At 38.4% G+C, this 18,387-nt stretch overlaps 1 protein-coding gene across 3 annotated transcripts in view; it reads left to right on the forward strand.

Annotated features, from left to right (window-relative positions):
- POLK (DNA polymerase kappa) overlaps nt 1–18,387 on the forward strand; it is a 58,488-nt gene that overhangs the window by 24,238 nt on the left and 15,863 nt on the right. For 2 of the 3 annotated variants that reach the window (XM_055127064.1, XM_004613133.2), the window contains 4 exons: nt 6,651–6,803; nt 8,089–8,220; nt 10,544–10,697; nt 17,539–17,775. In XM_055127064.1, the coding sequence (XP_054983039.1) occupies nt 6,651–6,803; nt 8,089–8,220; nt 10,544–10,697; nt 17,539–17,775 (676 nt within the window). The remainder of the gene's footprint in view (nt 1–6,650; nt 6,804–8,088; nt 8,221–10,543; nt 10,698–17,538; nt 17,776–18,387) is intronic. The other variant, XM_055127072.1, reaches the window with a different exon arrangement.

Below are 18,387 nucleotides of genomic sequence, written 5' to 3' on the forward strand. Positions count from 1 at the left end.
ATTAATTTTTTTTCCTGGCTTGGGTATTGCACATAAAAATTATTCCTCACAACCCAGCCTATTATGCTCTTTTAATCTATCTGTTACATTTAAGGTATAAGATTATATTTATCTTCAATTTATTTCTTTATAAAAATCTATTGGGTTATATTAATTTATATGACTGTGTAATTTTTAGGAGTACATTTTATACTTCATCATTTGAAATTAATTTCATATAAGATGTGAAGTATTTTTTAAACGATGAATATTTGCCTAGATGATTTTATTTTCCTAAACTGTGATTCACTTATTACCACCATGTAGTAAATCATGAGTTCTTTCTCCAATAAATTGAAATGAAATATATTTTTTTAATTTTAAATTTTATTTTATTGAATCACCATGTGGAAAATTACAATGCTTTCAGGCTTAAGTCTTAGTCATACAATGCTGAAACAACCATCCCTTTACCAGTGCCCATATCCTACCACCAAAGACAAAAAAAAAACCAAAAAACCCACAGTACACCTCCCATCCCGCCCACCCCCGCACCCCTCCCCGCCTTGTAACTGATAAATTTCACATTACTTTCTATTTACTTTGGTTACATTCAATATTTCAACACAAACCTCACCATTATTATTAGGAGCACCCCCCTAGAGTCAGACCTGTTGTGAAGAGAAATGAGGTCGCGCGGTTTTGTATTTCTGTACTTTAACAACTAAGTCCAGGGAGATTTCTTCCGGATATTGGATCATTGCAAGCTTGTAAACCCCATCTGTGGTCGTCATAATATGGTGGTCCCCACGCCCTTCATCCCCGGGAAGGGACAGGCGAGAGAGAGAAATACCTTTCCCCTCCCGGGCGGGCATGGGGTCGAGGCTTAGTTCTCTGGCTGGAGACAATCTGCAAGGAGCAGTCCATGTTGAAGTTGGTTCAGCTGGGTCTGGATTCACGCTCATGCAGCTGTGGGGTCACATCTCGGCAGCGGTCTGAAATGAAATATTATGTTATAAAGTCTATGTAGAATTTAGATACAAATTCTATGTGAAATTTCCATATAAATTCTCATGGTCCTATAATTTTTTTTCTAAACTTTGTTAATCAGTATGTTCCTGTATTGGGGCTGGCTAGATATACAGTGGATAGGATACTTGCCTTGCATGCTACTTACCTGAGTTTGAACCCCAACACCAAATATAGTCCTCTAAGCCTCTTCAGGAATGCAGAGTGCAGAGTCAGGAGTAAGCCCTGAGAATAATCAGGTGTGATCCCAAAACGAACAAACAAATTCCTGTATCAGTACCATGTGGTATTAATTACTGGATGTTATCAGAGCATAATAGCCTTCTTCACTATTCCTCTTATTTTTATTTTTTTCTGTGCATTATTTCCTTTTAATAAATGTTGGCATCGTTTCATTAAATTTAAAGAAATTCCAATTTCCCCACAATAACATTGATACTTTAAGTTGATATTAATCATTGAGCAGTTTGCTTTCTGGACTTCATTTTGATAAGTTTTGGAGATTTATATCTACAAATATCATTAATGAAGTCTTAAAGGCATAATACAGATATGATAAAACTTTTTGTTGCTTGTATTATTTTAAAAACTCACAGTCTTTTAGGCTAATAATATTAAAGTATAAAAATACATTATGTAGCAGAACTTAAGGTTTGTTATAGTTTTTGTGGACTGTTGTAGAAACTAGTTGTTTCATTTGTTCAGCTACTTTTAAAAGAAGTTCTATAAATGGGAGAAGATCTTGTAAGGAGTCAAGAAGATCCCAGAGAATAGAAAGTTGTTTTTTTTTTTTTTTAATTGAATCACCATGAGAAAAGTTACAAAGCTTTCAGGCTTAAGTCTCAGTCATCCCATGATCGAACATCCATCCCTTCACCAGTGCACACGTTCCACCACCAAGAACCCCAGTATACCTCCCATCCCACCCCTACACCCGCCTCTGATTTTCACTTTACTCTCTCTTTACTTTGATTACATTCAATATTTTAACAGAAAACTCACTATTATTTTTTTGAATTTTCCCCAAAAAATCAGACCTGCCGAAAAGGCATCATTTGATAATTTGTTTTCCATTGTTGAGAATAAAGAGTTGTTGCAGCCACTCGGTTTTGGATTTCTGGTATTTCAGTAATTAAGTACAGAGAAATTTCTGCCAGAAGTTGCATCATTGCAATCTCGTACCTCTGTTTAGTGGGCCTTATAAGATGGCTGTTGCTAAGCCACTGCCGAAAGGAAAGGCTGAGAGAGAAAAACCTTTCCCCTCTCAGGGTGGCATGGAGCCTTAGCTTAGTTCACAGTCTCGAGGCATTTCTGCAAGAAGCTGCTGGGTGTTGAAAGTAGTTAGTGGGCCTCCGGGATCATGGTAGCTCAGGAACAAGAATAGAGAGATTTTAAGGGAAATATATCTGTTTTTGAAATCACAACATTTCAAACTAGTAGTTTTTGTTTGTGTATGATACAGTTGTATGAACTACTTTGATTGCCAAGCAAAGTAACCAAGGTGAAATCATAAGATGTTTAGAACCTCTCTATTTCCTATTACCTCCTATCTTCATTAGGCTTCTAAAGGACACATCATTTTTTTAGCTGCCAAAATGTGTTGCAACCTAGATTCATACATTGAATAGACAACCACCCATGTTATTTTATTAAGTGGTAACTATACAGTAAACCAATGCATTTTGATCTTTTTAGCTATTGATTTTTATCTCAGATTTACTCAACATTTTGTAAGATATTATTAAGAAATGAAAAGAAATAAATACTTCTGAAATATCTCCTGAACATAATAGTTTTTTAAGTCTATGACATAATGTGAATATTAAAACATGACATTAGATGTTGTACTGAGCTTATTTTAGCATTTAAAAAATGGGCTTTTTTTGTTTTTGTTCTGCTGGAATTTATCCCACGGCCTCACACATAAAAAGCAAGTACTCGGCTTCTGAGTTACACCCCCGAACTCTCAACATAAAAACTTTTAATATATGTTAGGGAAATATAATGGAAAGAACTCAGACTTCAAAGTATTCGGGTTTCCAGGTCTATTCTAACACTTAGCAGCTTTATAGCTTAGATATTTACTGAACCCTAACTCTATGTGTTAAGCAATAATTGCCATTATAAAGTAATCAGGATTATTTAGAGCTATAAATTAATCAAAGAAGAAGCACTTAGCATATTATATGGCATATAAAGTACAGGGGAAATGTCACTTTGTCACTTCCACTTTTAAGATTATTAGTATTACTAAACCCTGATCCTAGGGTGAGTACTCATTTCATGCATTCCCTCTTTTAATTCTTTCAACCTTTTGAGATTGGTTTAATCCACCTAACCAAGTAAATTCAGAAGGGGTTACCTTGCCCACTGTTATGTAACAAAAAAATAAGTGGCAGGGCAGGGACACCAATGAGAATGTCATTACTGTAAGAGAAGGCAGCTGTGAACAGAAGTGAAAGGGATAATATACATCTTAGAGTCTCAGAATGTAAAAGCCTCTGGGAAGAGAAAATGGAAGAAAAGAATGCTTGAATGGGGATTTCAGTCGAACTTGGTGGTGCGTGTTTGGTAGACACAGAAGAAGAGTTCAGACTCGGGTGACTAATGAGAGATAGTCAAGGAAAGTGGAATGTCTGAGTCATTCAGTGGGGAGGTTTCCTTTTGGCAACTGTCCACTTGCTCTGAGCACACAAAGACAATAGATTGCTAAAGAAACTGTCACAGCATAACATATGAGTTTTTACAGAGTCTTTTTCCCCTTTGGTTTGCTTTCTATTTATTATCTTTTCCTTTCCAATGATTCAGGGGTGAGCTATTTCAGATGCTCCCTTGCTCTCAGTTGATTCATCTCGTAAGCATTTTTTCTAGATTAGGATAGAGTAGTTTTTAATATACCCTCGTTTGTGTTTGTTTGCATCTCTCCTTGGAACTCCGGGATTTGATCCTCTTTTAAAGCTAGTAGAGAAATAGTTTTGCTTTAAATCTAGATTATCACTTGAAATAATGTTGAAGTTCTTTTTATTAAAGGTGATATGTCACTGCAGATGAGCCCTCTCCAAAATTCTTTTACAAATACTTCCTCTCTTCCCCCACCCCATGCTCCGCTGTTCAGGGGTCCATGTGGTAAAGGGGATCTGGGTCCTGCCCCACCCCCATGTGCTCTTTAACCTAGTTATCTCTCTAGTCCACTGCTTTTTTTTTTTTTTTTTAACCAGAGAAGGAAATATGAGTGCCCTCTCCCTTTATCTTAGGAGGAAAGAATTTAAAGTCAGAAGCCGTCGGATTTCTGATTGAACTCACAGTGTAGTATCTCCAGCAATAAGAACCGTAGTCAAAGCAGGAAAACAGATAAGGGAGCATTCGAGTCTGCTGTGCAAGAGACAGATATCCAGTTAAGTTGCAACGAACTATCTGAGCCGATCTTTGAAGGCTTTGTTACCAAGCCAGGGTGGAGGGGTACACTTGAGACAGAGGAGCAACCTGAAACACGGCACAGAACACCCTATTCCATCCAGGAGTTGCTGCTGAAATAGGGGCAGACTCTAAGAGGCTCTGTGAGGACTGGAGACAAAAGATGACTCGAGGTGATTGTTGTTTTGTATGTTTTGCTTTGTTTTTTGGGTCCCGCCTAGCAGTGCTGGGTTACTACTTGGGGCTTTGTGCTCAGTAGTTATTCCCAACAGTAGGGACCATACCATACTGTGCTGGACATTCAACCTGGGCTTCCTGCATGCAGAAAATATTTTGTATACACTCAGCCCATGGTACTATCTTTCTGGCCCAAGGTATTTGTTCCTAAAGGAGGAGTTAGTTTTAACATGCGGGTAGTGAGCAGCTAGTGCCTCTATAATGCAAATAAGGGGGGCCACAGAGATTATCATACAGAATAAAAGCAAGGGTAAGGTGCACTGAGGGGGGAAATGCTGAATTATACCCCTGTAACTCTCCTCTGAGAAACCTGCTAGCAGGATCTCCATGTGATAGAAATTGTTTTTGTTCTAGTCCGCCTCCACTGACTTCTTTCTCTTTATTCCTTCCTAAGGTTTTGATTATTTTGTTATGCAGGTATCCATTGATCCATTCAGCAGCACATTGTATTTATTGAACTGTACCATGTACCAGCTGTTCTTCTACACTATTTATTCCATCCTATTCAATAGCTTGCTTCTCTCTTTTCTCATGATCTTACTTCAAAGTTATTACTGATTTCCTAATGTTACATAGAGCAAAATAGTCACACAGCCACCCCTGGCTTCAGGGGAAGGAGAAAAAAAGTCCTTACTTAGTCTTTTTAACCTCTATAGTAGAGGCTACAAAGGGAATACTTGGGATTGAATATGGCTGCTATGTAAACCCTTTTCTCATAGCCATACTCTGATGATTTCTACCCCTTGTTATTTATCTTCCTTATAACACCAACACTTTCTGTCTAAAGAAACAAGCAAAAATCATTGAAGACTTGGATTCTTTATGACTCCTGTCTCTACACTCAGGAATCGTTTGTGGTAGTGCTTGGGGAACCATACAGAATGCTGGGGGGATTGAACCCAGGTCAACTGCATTCGAGGCAGACACCCTACCCACTGTACTATCAAGCCAGCCCCTAAAGACTAAGGTTCTGAATCAGTTTTGTGGCACATCACATATACCTTACATGTGTGATGCCTGGAGTTAAGCCCCCAGCATCTGGTTTGTCCCCCCACATCCAGCACTGCTGAACCCCTAAATATTATTAAGTATACTACCCCTCCATATACACACATAACAATAATATATACATAATAATATATACACATAACAATAATATAGAAATACTAATTTTTTTGCTGTTTGACATGCATTGATACTTCTTGAAATAATTTATGATTTATATAGGCTATGTTGATTTATATAGGCTAATGGTTTTAGCCTTATCAAATTTTAGCCTTGTGAGAGCAAATCTACAGAGGGAATGTTTATATTATGTGCTGGTAAGTTTTATAATGCTAATCAGCATAAACTTCATATGTTAAAGAGTATAATCATTTTTTATACCTTGGTTGCTGTTTTCAGACATTAACATTGTAAGTCAGATGGAGTTTATTTTATCTAAAATAGTCATTTTACCTAAATTGAACCTTTTCATTATAGTACGTTATTCTTAAAAAGCTCACTTGACATAAGCAGTTGGAAAACTTCATTCAGTAAATATTTGTATCACATATTATGTGCTTGGAGTAGTTAGGAGATAAAAGAGTTAGGATGATATTTGGGAATACAATGTCTATGCTCATAAAAAATGAAAAATAATCTGCAGCCTTAATAAACAACAGTGAAATATGGCTAAGTATATGGGTAGGTGGATGAGTGGATAACTGGGTAGACAGGGACAAATAGCTATATTTTTTTGTTTTTGTTTTTCTTTAGTTTTGTTTTTGTACTACACCCGGCAGCACTCAGGTGTGCTCCGGGATCACTCCTGGCAAGATTCAGGACCACCTGCGGTGCCTGGGCTCCCCATTCAGCTGCATTCAAGGCGAGTGCCTTGCCCACTGAACTATCTCTCCAGTCCCTAGTTTTAAAAGTAAGGTTCATGTTATGATTCATATAGTATTTCAATATTATTTGTTTTAAAAGTATGGAAACTTTGTGAAATTAAGGTTGACAGATTTGCGATGGAATTAGAACAGAACCGGGATCTGAGCAGTACCATCGTGCACATTGATATGGATGCTTTCTACGCAGCTGTAGAAATGAGGGACAATCCAGAACTGAAGGATAAACCTATTGCTGTGGGATCGATGAGTATGTTGGTAAGTAGGGGCAAAGACAAGGGGCCAGAGCGTTAGTACAGCGGGTAGGGCATTTGCCTTGCACGCAGCTGACCTGAGTTCAATCCTCAGCATCCCATATGGTCCTCTGAGCACTGCCAGGAATAATTCCCAAGTGCAGAACCAGGAGTAACCCCCAGGTCTCTGAGTGTGCCCCCCCCCCACCAAAAAATGTAAAAAGACAAAAAAGGAAAAGTTTTTTAACATGTTCAAGTAAGTCTTACTGGTTCATAAAGGCAAAAGCCTTTATTATATCCCACCAATTTTGTTGCATAAAATTTTCTGGGTGTCTTATATGTGTTTAGCTACTAAATTCTTTCACCATCCTTTGAAGTACAAATCTTATATCTATTCAACAAGTTAGAAAAAGTCTGGTACCTACTAATTTCCCCAATGTTATAAACCTGGGAAATGGTAGTAACATTATACCTTTCTATTACATATTTTCTTTTTTTTTTTAATTTATTGTGCTTGGGGTATGGTGTTAGTAGAATAAGCTCTGAAAAAACAATCCTTGATATTATTTATTTTTATCACTATTTTTTGCAAACCTTTATTTTATTATTTTTTATTTTTAATTAGTGAATCACCGTGAGGTACAGTTACAGACTTACAACCTTTTGTGCTTTCATTTCAGTCATACAATGATCAAGTACCCATCCCTCCACCAGTGCCCATTTTCCACCACCAATGGTCCCAGCATCCCTCCCATTACCCCCACCCTGTCCCCTCCACCCCACCTCGCCTCTATGGCAGGGCATTCCCTTTTGCTTTCTCTCTCTCTCTCCTTTTGGGTGTTGTGGTTTGCAATAGAGGTTATTCCATTTATTTTTTAACTTTATTTTATTTTTATAAAGTTCTTCACAAAAATTTTTTATATTCACTATTCCAACATAAATCCCACCACCATTACACTTTCCCATCACCATTATTTCCAGTTTTCCCAACCACACCCAACCCTGCCTCAACAGTGAGGCCTAAATTATTTTGTATTGCTTCTTATAAATAATTCGTTAAAAATGATCAAGAAAGGTTTCCTTAGAAGGAAGTACGTGAAGATTGTTGGATCTCATCCTGGAGCCATTAAGCCATTGTGTAAGAGATTACTAACATGTTGTTTCAGCAAACCTTTATTTTAGAAATGGCCTATAATAGAAATGGCCTTGGAATGAAAATGAAAATATAATGTGTTTCTTACAAATGCGTCTGATCAATGTGTCCATTTAGTTTTATCTATTTTTTTCCCATGTGGTCCATTTTCTTTCAGTCTACATCAAATTACCATGCAAGAAGATTTGGTGTTCGTGCTGCTATGCCAGGATTTATTGCTAGAAGACTCTGCCCACAGCTTATTATAGTGCCCCCAAACTTTGACAAATACCGAGCTGTGAGTAAAGAGGTAAGTCTGATGTCTCACCTCTATTTAGAGCTTTTCACTGAGTTTCTGTCATTTAGAGTCAAGTATAAATGTACATCAGAACTTGGCTTTAGCTTATGCTTTTAGTCTCCTGTCCTGTCACTCTTTATTGTAGATATTTTTGAATGCTGAGCTGCATATGGAATCCAGAGCCCCAATGCCCTGCTTCTTTTTCCCCCCACATATTCTTCATCTGCTTAGTTAATTCTTCTCTCTCCAGAAAACTTTAAGTTGCTTTAATTATGATCTAAATTAATTTTCACTATTTTTCTTAATAGGTAATATATTATCTTTTTCATATATAAGTGGTAAAGACTTTGCTTTAAAAAATGGAAGGGAGGGGCTTGGACCATACCCAGTGACGGTTCTTATGGCTTACTCCTGGATCTCTGCTCTGGGGGTTACCTCTGACAGTGTTCAGAGAACGATATGTGGTGACAAGGGTCAAACCAGGGTTGGATGCATGCAGGGCACGTGCCTTCACCTCTATACTGTGTCTCGAGCTCAAAGAGAAGTCTTTAAATCCTGTTTTTTCTCAAACTTCTGCTAATATGACATGAAGAAACTAGGTTGTTTTTAGTTATCTTTAATCTAGTTATTATATCAAGTAGAGAAATCATTCTTCAGATTTAAGCAAACAAAAACTAGTTTATTTGCACATGGAAAATGTTTTTTGATCTGTGAAGGAACTGCATGTAAACAAATTCACTGACTATAAGTATATGAATACTTATGACTTTGTTTAAAATTTAAGGGAAAAAAATCACTTTTGTTTTATCTAAAAGAATGGAAGAAGTTGAACTACATCGAAGCCCAGGTGTTTGTTTTTGAGGGCAGGGGAGGGTCAGCACACAATATCAGCCACCAGCAGTGCTCAGGGTTGGCTGAGCTGGCTCTGTCCTCAGGGATCACTCCCGGAGGCTGGGGGACGATGTAGAATTGAACTGGACTCCGCTGCATACGAAGAAAGTGTCCTACCTCTTGCAGTATCTTTCCAGCCCATAAAATGAGTCTTTCCATTGTTAAAGCAGTGTGCTGTGTAAAAGAAGTGAGTACTCAGTGTCCCCAGGGAGTCCTTCTTCAGCGTAATCTTAGTTGGATGCCAACCACACTTTCGAGAGTTTCATTCTCACTAGAAAGATTCCATCTGAGTACATCAGGAACAAAGCTAATTAAGGTGCTCTTAGAGTGAAGCTTGGCCAGATTTCCTATGAACATTTTCTAAAACTACCTTTGGCACTGCTACTCACATTATGCCAAAAAACTTTCCTTTTACAAAAACATAAAATTAGTTTTTTTCATGATACAATAGACATATATTCTCTCTCTGTCTCTCTTTGTCTCTGTCTCTCTGTCTCTTTCTCTCTCTTTCTCTCTCTCTCTCTCTGTCTCTCTCTCTCTCTCTCCCCCCCCCCTCTCTCTCTCTCCTGGCTCAAGACTCAATCCTGGTAGACAGAGGGTATCATATGGGGTTCAGGGGATCAAACTTGGGTCAGCTCTATGTTAGGTAAGCACCTTATCCACTGTACTATTTCTCTGGCCCCTACTAGACAGATTTTAAATATAAGAAACAAACATGATTTGACAAGTGTAGATTTTTTAACATTCATTTATTGTTTTCTCTAATTTTGACTGATAATCCTGTGGTTTTAAAAATATCTGTTTTTCTCCTATTTTATATAAAAAGTCATTTTTGCAATTATATATTTTTTTACTCAGAAATATAACTCCATACTTTTCTCCATGATTTAATATAGTCACAAACTTTCACAACAAATTTTATCATCTTTTGCATTTTAAAGCCCAATAATGGAGGCCTGAATAACCACATGCATTAATGTATGGAGTTAATTGTGATACTTTTATGTGCATTTGTAATTAATTAAAAGAGCCATCTTTTCTAAGTAACCTTTACAAAGTTCTTTATGTAAGATTATTCTTTTTATTTTAAGAAACAATCTATCAAAGAGAACAGTTAACTTAATCATTTTTTTCTCTTGTCTCTCCAAATTATGATATCTGAGATTTATTGTAACCACTTACTATATCTAACATATGTACTAGATAGAAATCATCTGAAATTAAGTTATCTCATAATTTCCTGCTTTCATGATCTATTTTAATATAAATGAGAACTTGGGCAGACTTGCCTTGACAGTAAATTATTTATTCCCAAACTACTTGAGCTATTGATTGCAGGATTGTTACTATAGTTGCAAAGTAAGAATATTAATGTTTCCTATCAGCTATATATGACGGGTTTTGCTGTGAAAGCAAAATTTAAGCCATTTTGTTTCTTTTGAAGGTTAAGGAAATACTTGCTGATTATGATCCCAATTTTATGGCTATGAGTCTTGATGAAGCCTATTTGAATATAACAAAACATTTACAGGAAAGACAAAATTGGCCAGAGGACAAAAGGAAATGTTTCATCAAGACAGCGAACTCTCTAGAAAATGGTAAGTAATTTACTAGAATGATCTGACTGGAAAAGCTGGCAAACAAAAATTCTTTTATTATTGTTGTTGTTGTTCATTTTGGGGAGCCACCCTTGGCAGGGGGTACCTCAGTCTCTGAATTCAGGATTGCTTCTGGCAGTACTGAGAGTTGAACAGTGCTTCCATCCACTGAGGCTTTCTAGCCTCCTGCACCGCTAAATAGATCCTTAATGTTAACCCGTTTGGTGAGTCAGATGCTAGCACAGCAGGGAGGGCGCTTGCTTTGCATGTGGACAACCCAGATTCTGTCCCCAGCACCTCATTTCAGGTATCACCTTAGCACTGCCAGAAATGATCCCTGAGTATTATGGGGTGTGGGCCCCCCCAGAAAGAAAAACAAAACAGAAAACAAAGTTAACTCAGTTATCTCATTAGCATATATAGGTGGCTAAGTTTAGATATTGTTTTGTTATTAAAAATTATTGAAAACCGAATATAAGACACTAAAATACACAAGTGGGTCTTTTAGTTTAATGTGTGGAATGTCACTTTAAAACTGAATAAGATGATTAAATCCCCAATCTTTGAGTATGAAATAGCCCTATACAAAGGAAATTTGTAACTGCTCTTTTCCTAAAATTTGACTAACAAGGTTGTATTGTATTGAATCTGAGGAAGGTGTCTACTGTTTGTTGTTGTTTTTGTTTTTGGATTTGGGTGTCACAGTGGGTGGTGCTCGGTAGGTAGGTAGGTATGGGAGATTATTTTCCGTATGTGCTCTGGGGGACTGGAGGATAGCACAGCAGGTAGGGCATTTGCCTTGCTCTTGGCCCACTCGGGTTCGATTCCTCCATCCCTCTTGGAGAGCCTGACAAGCTACCAATAGTATCCTGCTCACAGGGCAGAGCCTGGCAAGCTACCCATGGCTTATTCGATATGCCAAAAACAGTAACAACAAGTCTCACAACGGAGAGGTTACTGGTGCCCGCTTGAGCAAATCGATGTGTTCTGGGAACCATGTAGTTTCAGGTATTGAACCCAGGGCCCTTATCCAGAGAATGCACTTTGAGGGAAGAAGTTCTGTTTTAGGTAATCTTTTTTTGTAACTGCTCATGGAAATCAGGTTTTGAAATTTGTTTATTTAATACTATTTTTTTTGGTGGTGGAGATTGACCAAGGGCCTCCTGCCTACAAAGCAAATGTGCTATCCTTGAGCTAAAACCCTAGCTGGATTTTTTTTTTTTAATATATATCAAAATATTGGTTGGATTTTATTTCTTCTCAAATTTTGTTGTCTGGTTATGTGGTGACTTTTTTCCAACCTTGCCAAAGTGAATGACTCCCCAGCTTCCTTCTTTGCCTTAGACTTTATTTTGATTCTTTGGAGTGGAGTAGGTGGAGATTAGGCCACACCCAGCAGTGCTGAGGTGGCGGTGGAGGACTATTCTTGGTCTTATCACAGAAGCATGATACTCCTACACTCTCTCTTTGGACCTATTTTGATTTCTTTTTTTTTGGGGGGGGGAGGGCAGTCAGACCACATCTGGAGATACTTGGGTTACTCCTGGCTCTACACTCAGTAATTACTCTTGCAATACTTGGACCATATGGGAAATGGGGGGAGGGAGAAGGGGGATTCAAACTAGGGTAGGCCTTCTGCAAGGCAAATGCCCTACCCACTCCAGCCCCTATTTTGATTCTTTTTATAGATAGTTACCCTGAAGTATCATGGCCACAAGTATTTTTCTAATTGATCCCTTTATTACCTATCCAAAACTCAGCCAAGTAACATGCAGGTTAATGCACATACTGATTTTGAAAAAAAAAAAATTGTTTTTTTTCACACATTTTGCTTTAGTTGAAAGCAGTTGCCTATTAAATAATTTGATTGTTTTCAAATGTCTCAGTTGTCCTAGACTCCTGAACAAAATTCACTAGGATGAAAAGGTAGAAGCAAAGGGTTTCCTCATAACCCACTGCTGCTTTTCATGCATATAATTTACTAAAGGAAGTTTATTCCTTCTAGAGGAGATAGGCAGTGGTGGAGAAATCTGTTTATAACTTGCCCTTAAAGCAGCAGTGGTCATTACTCCTTACATAGAATTCTAATTCCTGGGCCAGAGAGATAGGACAGTGTTGGAGCGTTTTTTTTTCGTACATCGACTCAGTTTAATCTCCAGCACCAGATAATGATCCCCAGAACACTAGATGTATCCTTGAGCACAGAGCTAGGAGTAAGCCCTGAGCACAGCTGGGTTGGTCCCACATATAAACAAAAAATTCAATTTCTATATTGTTTGGTGCTCGCATCTTTAGAATAGATCTAATATGAACATCAAATCATAACTTAATTACATTATTTTAAGCTCTGAGAGACTGGCTTCTCTCTTTCTTTACTAGAAACATTAAACAATAAACAAGCATAATTTCTGTGCACAGAAGCTTGAAGTGAAAACGTTTCTTTTCTTAGTATAATTATTTTTTATGGCAGTGACATGCAAAACCTAATGTTGCTTAAAAATCTCATTAATTCCTTATTTTTTGAGGTGGGAGGAACCATGAAGTGGCTGTGTCTCTGTAAGCCCTGAGATGCTCCTAAAACTATTAACTTAATAGTATGCTTTGTGGGCCACATTCAGCAGTTTCTCAGGTGTTACTCCTGACTCAGTGCTCAGAGATAACTTTCTGTGTTGCTCAAGGGATTTGTGGTACCTGGGATCAAATTCAGGCTTCCCATATACAATGCAACCGTAAATATTGTATGCCCTTTGAACTCACAATATGCCCTGTACCTCGCAATATATTTCTAAAAATTACACTGGCACTAAAGTAAATACATGCTTTTTTATTAATTACTAATGTTCTTTTCATTTATTTAAGTCCAAGTTTATTATGAATTATTATAAGTTTATTATAAATTTTTAAGTTTATTATAAATTTTTAATATTTATTGCTTTAAATATACTTATAGTGGGGGCCAAAGCAATAGTATGGTGAGTAGGGTACTGGCTGACTCAGGTTTGGTCCCCACATCCTATATGGTCCCCCAAATGAGCCAAGGAGTAAGCCCTGACTAAACCCTACCCCCCCACACACACAGCTGGATGTGGCCCCAAAACTACAAAATTAAAAATAAATAAATAAATAAACACTTGTATTTTCATGCATTCTTATTTTGGGAGGAGGCACAGCCAGCCATGCTCAGGACTTACTCCTGGCTCTGTGCTTAGGGATCATTCCTGGCAGGGCTGAAGGACCATATGTGATGCCAGGGATCAGGCCCAGTTGGCCGTGTGCAAGGCAAACACCCAACCTGCTGTACTATATCTCTAGCTCGTCAGGTACTCCATATTCTTAAGCAATTTAAATAACAGAACTTCCCCTTCATAGCCAAGACCCTTTGGGCTGGACGTTCAGGCCTGGTTGATTTCCATAGGTGAAGGGATGTGGTGAGCAGTGAGTTGGAGCCGTGGCGGAGGATTGATATCTTTGCTCAAGTCCAAGACATTTTTCTTTTCTCTGCCCTGTTTTTGTAAAGGTTATACTCTGGAAAGTATTGCTAACTATTCAGACTATTTCCAGATTTCATTTATTCTGCCAAAGAAACCTGGATGACGGTTGGTGCCAGACAGCATGAAAAACTGGAATACTGCACATTGCCACCCAATGGATTCATTAGTTCAGGCAGCTTGTATTATAAAAAGCCTTAGTTTTGTACTTTAATTACCTTGGTTTGAGCGTCAAAAATCCATTTCTTGGTGCCAGAGGTACCAAGGGCTGCTGTGTATACTTGGTATGCAGAAGCCCTAGGTTTGATCCCTGGCACCACCTGGTCCTCTGAGCACCATGAGAAGCTCAGACCTCTGAGCAGCAGACCTCTGAGCAGTCTGCTGGGAGTAGCCCTTAAGCACTGCGAAATATAACCCAAAAACTGAGAAATAAAGATACTTCTTTCAGAAAGCCTGCAAAACCACTGCAGGAGGGAGTTGCATAGCTAGGCCTTACAGAGTAGAGAGATTGAAAAGGAACTTCGCCGCTCATTAGCAGATCCAACAGGGAACCCAAACAAAGCATGCTTTGCTTCCTATTACCATGTGTGGCTCTGTGAGGGACTCCCTGAAAGCAGAGTGGTAGAGGCAGGAGGTACAAGCATGCCATCAGGCATGCTGCAGAAGGAGCTCAGGAATTCACTAAGTACCTTGCTTGGTCTGCAGTTTTTCTTAATTCCTTTGCTCCTCTCTGCACATCCAGATGGAAGAAAAAGAGGTGCCAGGTAGAAATATCATTTCAACATGGCTGAGTCTTAGTCATTTTGAAATTTCTCTGCATTTTAAAGACCAGAACTGAAGCACATGAGTAATAGTCAATACAAGTTTGAAAGTGAGGTTTCTTCTCAGTGTCTGTGTTGCAATCTCTAACGCCCAAAAGTAGAGAGAGAGTATGGGGAATATTGTCTGCCAGGGAGGCAGGGGGAGGGTGGGAAAGGGGGGTTATACTGGGGATATAGGTGGTGGGGAATGTGCACTGGTGGACCAGTAACATCTCCATTGTGAGACTTGTTGTTACTGTTTTTGGCATATCGAATACGCCATGGGTAGCTTGCCAGGCTCTGCCGTGAGGGTGGGATATTCTCAGTAGCTTGCCAGGCTCTCTGAGAGGGACGGAAGAATAGAACCCAGGTTAGCCACATGCAAGACAAGTGCTCTCCCCGCTGTGCTACATTATTTTTGAGGATGGGGGACTTGGGCCATACCTGGGCGATTTATCTTACTCTACTCTTTGTGCTTAGGAATCTGTCCTGGTGAGGCTTGGGGACCATATGTGGTGCCTGGGGTCAAACCTAAGTCTTCTGTGTGCAAGGAAAGCACCCTGGCCTCTATACTACCTCCCCAGCCCCCTATTTGATTTCTAATGATGTTAGTTTACAGTCTATTGATAATTATAAAGGTGAATTTGGAAGATCACCCCTGGTCCCGTGTATCAGAGAGCCACCATCATACTGGCTTTGGCAAGAAGAACAAGGCTTTATCGTAGCCCAGAATGCAGGAGGGCAGGAACAGTGTTTCAGTGAATATTCATACAAGTAGAAAGCAAAGTTTGAAACTTTGATCTGTGTCTACTGAAAAACCAGAGATTACTTTTGGGAACAGACATAAAAGTGTTGGGGAGCCTTGAAAAGCAGAAGGTCTAAGGATAAAATGGATGGTTATCTGTTTTGTTTTGGTTTTTTTTTTTTTTTTTTTTTGGTTTTTGGGTCACACCTGGCAATGCACAGGGGTTACTCCTGGCTCATGCACTCAGGAATTACTCCTGGCGGTGTTCGGGGGACCATATGGGATGCTGGGAATCGAACCCAGGTCGGCCGAGTGCAAGGCAAACGCCCTACCTGCTGTGCTATCACTCCAGCCCCTGGATGGTTATCTGTTTGCTGTAAATTTCCTCCTAAAACTCTTATAAATTTGGCTGTTTTGAAGATAAAAGGAAAGCAGAAACAAGTGTCTGAGTATGTTTCTGCTTATTCCTTCCTGTAAAACATGTAGTATATTTACTATTTCTGCAAAGCCATTCAAGAGTGTTAGCAGAGTTAGAATTTTTTTTTTTTTGGCTTTTTGGGTCACACCCAGCAATGCTCAGGGGTTACTCCTGGCTCTGCACTCAGGAATTACCCTGGCCGTGCTCAGGGAACCATATGGGATGCTGGGAATGAAACCCGGGTCAGCCGCGTGCAAGGCAAACACCCTACCCACAGTGCTATCTCTCCATCCCCACTTTCTGTATTTTAAAGAAGTATACTTCCCAGAGTGGTTTCTGTTTATTTCGTATTTGCCCATAGTAAAGATAGTTTACAAACAAGAAGGTCAAAATTTAAATCTTCAGAGGCCAGAGTTATAGTACTGAGGTAGGGTGTTTGCCTTGCATGTGACTGACCAGGTTCAATCCCAGGCATCCTATATAGTCCCCACCAGGAGTGATTCCTGACTACAGAGCCAGGAGTAACCATTGAGTGCTGCTGGGTATGGCAAAAAAAAAAACCCAATAAAACAAACAAATAAATATATAAATGCATCTGCATTTGAAGGGAAGTTCAGATTGTTTTATCATCTGAAAATTATCTTTCCATGAATGAAGAGAATTTGGTTTTTGTCTTTCTAAAATTTATACCTATTTTATAGCTATGATTATTCTCAACTGCTTGTTGTTTAATGGCTGTTCTTATTATTAAATTCTGATATACCTAATACTTAATCTTATTTTTGAATATTATTTAAAAGCAGCCTAAGTTTATTGTTTTACTTTTATATATTGAATTTTGAAAAAGAAGTTTCAAGGATTCATTCTCGATTAAAAACAGAAAATATATATAAATTCTAAATTAAGAAGATTCGCCATACCCCAACCTGAGATTAATCAATGAAAATAACAGCTTTTTAAAAAATTGGTTGGCCCACATGCAAGGCAAACACCCTACCCGCTATACTATCGCTCCAGACCCCTAAGTTACTAATTTAAATAACATTTCTGATCTTGGATCATAGAAACAAAACTGAAATTATATTTGTTTTGTCTTTAAAATGGATATAGGAAAACCTAATTTATGAAGTATGTGCTGCTTCTTTTTTTTTTTTGCTTTTTTTCTTTTTTTGAAGAGTGGGGTCATATCTGGAGATGCTCAGGGGTTACTCCTGGCTTTGCACTCAGGAATCACTCCTGGCGGTGCTCACAGGACCATATAGGATGCTGGGGATCGAACCTGGGTCGGCTGTGTGCAAGGCAAATGCCCTACCCGTTGTGCTATTGCTCCAACCCCAAAGTATATGCATCTTAAAATGAAAATGGATTACTGTTCCTGTTCATAATTTAGATAAACCAGGAAACGATGTTAATAAATTGAATGAGCTTGAAGGATCCATCTCTCCACTGCTATTTGAAGATAGTCCTCCTGATTTGCAGCCCCCAGGAAGTTCTTTACAAGGAAATTCTGAAGAACAAAATGCTCAGCTACTTCAAAACTCAGTTGTTTTTGGAACAACAGCTGAGGAAGTGGTCAAGGAAATTCGTTTCAGAATTGAGCAAAAAACAGCTCTGACTGCCAGCGCAGGTACTCAAAAGGATACTGATGACTACAATGGTTATAATAATCTGATTAACTGACATGTTTAACATGGGTAGTTTCTCAAATTAAAGTGTATATAATAGTAATGGTTTGCATATTCATTGTTTTGTACAAATTTTTACAACTTTGCTATTCAAAATGCTGTTAACCTACAGATAAATTGTAGTTAAGTAGAAGTCTATATATGATCATAAATCTTATATAGCTGTCCTTTTCTAAAGCATGAATATATTTTAATAGGCTTTAGATATAGTATTTTATAGTTTTCCCTTGAAAGAATTCTACCCTGTCTAGGATTACAGTAAACAAGAGCAGATCCTAGGTGATCGAAGCACAGGAGACAGAAACACCAACTAGCAGCCTAGCAATCTAGAACCATCTGGGGAAAGGAAAGGAGTTTTACAGATATCAGTAATTAGTGAGGGTATTGTTGCATCTAACTATAGAAACTGATACTCATCTTGAGCATAAAAATCACATTGTGATGAGATTAGTCTCTTCTGTACCGAAGGATGAGAATAAATAAAATCTTTTGGGAAGACAGGTATCAAAATGGAAATGAACCATATATTTGAATATGCCTATTTCAAATCGTAT

The sequence above is a fragment of the Sorex araneus genome, chromosome 1 (genome assembly GCF_027595985.1).
Source record: "Sorex araneus isolate mSorAra2 chromosome 1, mSorAra2.pri, whole genome shotgun sequence".
Taxonomy (NCBI): Eukaryota; Metazoa; Chordata; class Mammalia; order Eulipotyphla; family Soricidae; genus Sorex; species Sorex araneus.